The sequence below is a fragment of the Fibroporia radiculosa genome, assembly GCF_000313525.1.
Source record: "Fibroporia radiculosa TFFH 294 genomic supercontigs, scaffold6005, whole genome shotgun sequence".
In the NCBI taxonomy this organism is placed as follows: Eukaryota; Fungi; Basidiomycota; class Agaricomycetes; order Polyporales; family Fibroporiaceae; genus Fibroporia; species Fibroporia radiculosa.
The window spans coordinates 22,399-28,398 of record NW_012133432.1 but is presented as its reverse complement, the minus strand read 5'-3'; the positions used below and the strand labels follow the sequence as shown (position 1 = coordinate 28,398).

Sequence of the window (6,000 nt, the reverse complement as noted above, 5' to 3'; positions counted from 1 at the left end):
CCCGCGGTAGTGGTCTTGAGTTTTGCGCGTCTCCTCCCACCCACCGCCGCCGGCCCCGTCTGCGGACAGCAGGCGCGCTGCCCTCGACCTCAATGACGCTATCCCCCCGTCTTGTCTTTGCCCGGCTGCCCTTAGCGATATCGCTCTCCTCGACATCTGAATCCGACGCGACGACAGTTGCATCGTCACGCACCTCCGGCCGCACGCCAAGGTTATCCAGCCCCCAGCCCATAAACGAGCCGCGCATGCGCGTCGCGTTCGCTCCGTCCTTCCCGTACATATGATTCATGCGCTCGACGCGCTCCACGGCCTGCTCGCGCGCTGCAGTTAGGTGAGCGTGCCGCCAGTGGAGGAACCAGCCATGAATCTGCCGTCCGGGTGGGTAATTGAACACCATCCATGTAAGCGAGCTGCCGCTGGTCGACAGGCTGTTGAGGCTCGGCCGGCGCTGGACACGCTCGGGGCTCGACGCGGGGCTGGAGGATGCGCTCGGAGACCGCTCTGCATTCGCCCGCTGCCCGCTGCCAAAACCGAACGCGCCTGTGACCCCCCTCCACAACGATTCTGCGCGCTCACGCTGCATGCGCCGCTTTGCGGACCGTATGTCTCGCTTGTTCTTGCGCTTCTCTTCGCGCTTCAGTAGATCGTCCACCTCTCCGACGCCCATCCCAGCGCCGACCCACCACCACCAGCCGAGGAAACTCTGCCAGAGGATGATCGACCACATCAGCTGGGGCATCCACGTGTACTGCTCCTTGGTCGGTATGTAGAGAATCGCAATCGCCGACGACATAGGCGCCAGCGTGAGCGCGCCAATCCCAAACGCTGCTGTCCCGCCGTCCATGCGCCAGGCGTTCTTCCTGTTGACGAGGACCCCCCACAGAAACAAGGATGCGGTGAAGAGCAGGGACAGTGTCGCATTGCACACGTTCTGAACGGCGCTGATCATATCTAGCGACTTGGTACCGCTGTGGCGGACTCGCAGCATCTGCATTACGGCTGATGTTACGGCTAAGGGACCGAGCAGGGCAAAAATCAGTCTTCTTTCAAGCTTGGAGGGGAACAACAGCGTGAGGAATTGGATATGTGTGATCTATCCGTCCGCGCGATCAGCTACGGAGATATGGAATTAGAGACAAATTCCCGTACCTGGATAAGGCCGGCCGTCGTTGCGGTTAGCAACAGCCAGGCAGCCATATCTGTGGTCGGCCATGAGGTACTTGGGCTTGGGGGAATATCGACTGCGACGTAGTTGAGCATGTACGGCCATGTTCGGCTCTCTTGAGTTACGGTCGTAAGCACGATGTATATTGTGACGATGGAGGTTACAAGTAGCGTCGTAACGGCGGCGACTTGCAGAATAAAGTTGACTGGTGCCAGTGGCCAATGATACTGCGCGGTGAAAAGTAACTGGATCAGCAGCACCGATGCGAGAGTCAGGACGATTCCGGTCAAAAGTATCTGTACGGGGAGCGAGCGAGGGAATGGTGGACGATATTGCAGTATCGGATCAAACGGGTAGCTGCGAGATATCTGAGAGCTGCAATCTGCGGACTGGGGATGGGATAAACACACCTATCGTTGGTGCCGTTGGTTCCATTCAGATATGTTGTGTAGTCCACAGGGATTGTTTTCGCGAGTACACATGACAGTAGGCAGAAGAGGGCGAGGAAGAGCAGAGCGCGACGGTGCATGGGAGTGGATCAGCGTCGAGGGCAACGTCCTTTGCCTCCTTTGTGCATGGAGAAGAGACACCTCGACTTAACCGCCCTCCGGCGACTGCCATGGCTATTTATATCCAAAATTAATGGAGTAAACCGACAATAATAGCACCCCGCACTATAAGCGGTAGTACGGTGCCCAAACCCATTCAAAACCGCAGGTGCTGCGACTGGAAGCGTTGAATAGGAATGGCAGCTGGTTTACCGACAGGTGCACGCATTTTGAAAGAGCAAGGCGAGTAGCGCGCGGGGGCGGACAGTTGAGATGAAGATGGTGGGGAGGGAGGACTCCTCTTGCAAGTCGAATGGCCCAGGTATTTATACTCGTTCAGAGGACATGTCACAGAGACATGGCGAACGTGGAGAACGATGCATATCTGGCAAGCCGCAGACCATATCGGGAAACTATCCTCGTCCGCGATCGCTGGGCACAGGCTCGGCGATGACGTTGAGCGCCGCGTCGGTGCGCCCGCCGCCCGCCGTCGGCCTCCCACCGACTGTAGACTCAAAACCACTTATGCACTCGCCATCGTGAAGATTATACCAAACAAAATATGTTTCAAGCGAGCTAACCGACTGCATTTGCAGCTTGCAGACAGTACTAGTAGAACGTGCTAATTTTAAATGCTGGCATGCGATCCGTGAGCCAAGTGGTCTTGGCTTGGTGAACAATGCCTATCTGAAATGAAAAAAAGCACGAAACTTCGCTGATTACCATGATGAGCTTACCTGACTGGCCTGACGAGGGTCATCTTTTTCGCGAATTGTTTTTTTTACTTTAGCCTGCTGGCCTTTGGAATATAACATACGACATGGCGGCCATTCATTATTCCATCGCTAGCCTCGTCGGCTTGTATACTATTTGTGCAGAATCTTGAATCTCGCTGTCTTCTCCCTGTTTCTGCCAGGGGAACTTCAATAGATCCGTGCACGTCCCGCGGCCGGTCAAATTCCGAAATGCCCAATCGGAGTAATGGGGCGTCGTTCAACCTCGAGAACAAACCGTTCGTTCATGCTTGTCCGCACCAGGTGTGCGCTATGGTCATCTTTTTACCCGGATCGATATGTGATATTCAGGCTTGGCAGAGTTCTTGGGTTTCAGTCTGAGGTAGGTAAGCGCCAGCCTGGAGGGCGCTATTTTCTATATTAGGGTATTACAGCGCATATATTCTCACGGGACACAAATTCGTATCCGTGTTCTAACAACCCTCTCCAACTTTCAATAGTGCCTCAATGGCTTCTCCAATCAAGTTTATCGACCTCCTTACCAGACATCCCAAGTTTCCCGGGAGTCCCGACTCGCTGAGCGTTGGTACTAACGCCCTTACGATTATTACGACTATCAAATTGAAGGCACACCTAAATCCCTCGACAGCATTGATGACCTCGCAGTCACTGACAGTCTGACTAGATCTTATGCAGTAAGACTTCAGAAACGAAATGCGCGTAGCAACCCAGCAGAACATAGCCTGACTTTGTGTATAATCCATAGCCACCGGTATCCTCCAGCTCCGACGGAGGGCCCGTGAACTGAGTCGCGATTTGAGGCAGATCCATAGAACAGCCGTCCGCATTACACTCCAAAAGTCATTCTTGAGGGCTACCCAGGAGACTATATCAGACCAATCCAATCCTACTCATGCTCGTATTATCCCGAAAGTAAACCAGGATCCCAACCAATGGCCTCACTTCTATCCATAAAAAAAGCATCATCAGGGATGAGTCAGGTCACTCACGGGAAGCATTGCCGCCATGTCGCGATCCTTCAACACCGATGCTACCAAAGCCTTGACTTGACCAGTGAGACAAGTATCAACAAAGCCCGTATAACCGATAAAAAGTACCATGTATCCATTCGCATCGATCCATCAGGAGGGAAGCAGAGTACCACAAAGACAACAAGACCCAGCCTCTAGGAAAATAAGGACAACAAGGTATAAGACATAACCACAAACGACACGAGCATCTTGAGCAGGGATGTGAAATGAAAACAGGACATATAGGATAGATACGGGAAAATGAGTGCGAGTAGAGTGAATACTACTATTGTGAGGGACCGATCATGAATAATCGACGATTGTTAGCCCGAGCATCCAGTTACCAAGCAACGATACCCAACCAGCAAAACACGTTTGCGTACCGCATCCAAGCAACCACCAGCCTCCTCTCGCCTAATCTCCTGCAATGAACCACAGCGTGCATAACTTGGGGCAACGGGTATATACACTCAGCAAAGGATGAAGAAAGCAGAGACAGCGAATCTTCGATGCGAGGACGTTCCAACTATCAAAGCGAGAAGGCAGCGAGGAGTAAAGGAGCAACAGCAAGGCCACCAAGGGCTGCATTACGTCCAGCTGAAGATGTGGTCGATGTGGTCGAGGGGGATGCAGATGAACCGCCGCCGTTCGCGCCACCACTAGAAGGGGTCGATGTTGCGGAAGCAGACGTTGAGGTAGCATAGCCAGTACCGTTCAAGCGGAGGGCATTACGCTGTTAAAACACAGGCATCACTCTGTGCACGATGTCTCGTACAACCGGGGAATCTTACCTCGAAACCAGCCAACGTTTCAGTAGAGCTATCGTTAGCATTGATGACACCAACACCACCCTCAGCGCATGTGTTCCAGTCGAAGAACCACATCGTCGTGTTCACGTTCTCAGCAAGAATCGGCACTGAGAGGATCGTAATAGCAGTCCCATTCCCAGCATCTCGGAAGCCAGAGTCGAAGCCGTTGATTGTAATGTTGGTCTGATGCGCAGGTATACAAGGTTCGGAGAAAGTAGACTGTATCGCTGTGTGATTACCATCGGTGACTAGAGCAGTGATAAGACACAAAGGAAAGACGTTGATTAGACAAGAAGTTTGCTTTACGAGAATTCAGGGGGAAAAAAAACTGACAGTTGAACAACACGGTATCTCCTAGCTCAGCATGAACCTCTTGAGGTTGGAAGACCAGGCTAGCGTTCGACGTCGTGTTATGCCCGACGGTGATGACATAGGTCTGGCCGGCTGCAGCAGACGTGGTAGTAGTGGTCTGCGCAAATGCCGCAGTTGTCGCCGCGAGCTATGAGACGCGTTTTGAGAGGAGAGGAGGTTGACGAGGGAGACCATAAAGAAGAAAGCGAATATCTCATTAGTATTCGGTACCGTCGTCAAGGAAATTTGGAACACTTACAGCAGTAAGAGCAAACGAGAAAGCGTGCATCTTTTGACGAGAAGAGCTCAAGTGAAACGACGGGGTGGGTTAAGAGGGGGAGGGGAGGCGAAGCCTGGGGCAAAAGAGTGACGAGTGCCGGAGAGGGCGAGGCAAGGTAATAAACTGCAGAAGACAAGTTGCCGTCAAAGAGGACTTTGCCTTCGCCCACCGCCATTTTGTATCTCCGCTCAAACCACTGGAACCATCCGGTTCATAGGCAGGGATTCTCTGCGCTGATTGGTCCATCATTGCACACGTGATGAGCTTTATTTAGCCTAAGTTCGGCGGCTTTGATCGGAGTAACCATACAGTTCCCTGATTGGCTCATTTGCGAAGGGAAGCACATGAAAGTTAAAACCCAGCTCAGCGGTCGTAAACCGCACGACGATGCGTTGCTAAATTTGGACAACATGAGATCATAGACGTACCTGACATATGACGGGCTTCTGACTCTGAAAGACTGAGACTGAGTCCCATATGTAGGCCCGGAAACCCAACGACCATTCAGTGGCTCAAATGCATCTCTAGAATAAGAAAATCAATAGGATATTTCTTGTACAAAATCAGGCTTCCAATGCGAATCCAGGTAAGCGAGCTCGGAGTGCCGCTATAGACGCTGGAGGGAAGCGGAAGCAGAAATAAGTTACATGCGCCCAAACGCGACCATAGCGTTGCCGTCGCTGGTGGTGCTGATGTCGCGAGGATTGCACCTGAGCTCGTTGCGTCAACGGGGTGAACGGCAAGAGGGCCAGGAACTGAATACCGGGACAAACCAAGTGGAGCCACCTGACACGCGGACATGGACATGGCCAGACTTCTGCATGATTGCCCGTCGGTATCTATAGCCCGGCATCGTTGAACGAGACGGGGGGAGACACATGGCGGAGATATGTGTCATTGTACAGCTTCGACGGCAAGAGCAAATTTCAGTTGGGCCCGAATTGACCAGCTGAGCGAAAGCTGGCGCTGATATCGCGAGGTCGACCGAATAACTTGCAATATGCAAGAATATTACTTACCTGAACGTTGACCCAGACAAATTCTGCTGTTTCTCGGTCGACTCGATGGTGGAGCAACCCGAG

General features: G+C 52.7%; 1 protein-coding gene across 1 annotated transcript; it reads right to left on the bottom strand.

Moving 5' to 3' along the window:
* Positions 1-4,007: 4,007 nt before the first annotated feature.
* Positions 4,008-5,093, bottom strand: FIBRA_06073 (uncharacterized protein; the record flags this gene model as incomplete). The annotated part of the gene is made up of 4 exons (XM_012327815.1): positions 4,008-4,211; positions 4,270-4,535; positions 4,621-4,786; positions 4,914-5,093. The coding sequence occupies 4 exons, from the start codon at positions 5,091-5,093 to the stop codon at positions 4,008-4,010; spliced, it is 816 nt and encodes a 271-aa protein (XP_012183205.1).
* Positions 5,094-6,000: the final 907 nt, after the last annotated feature.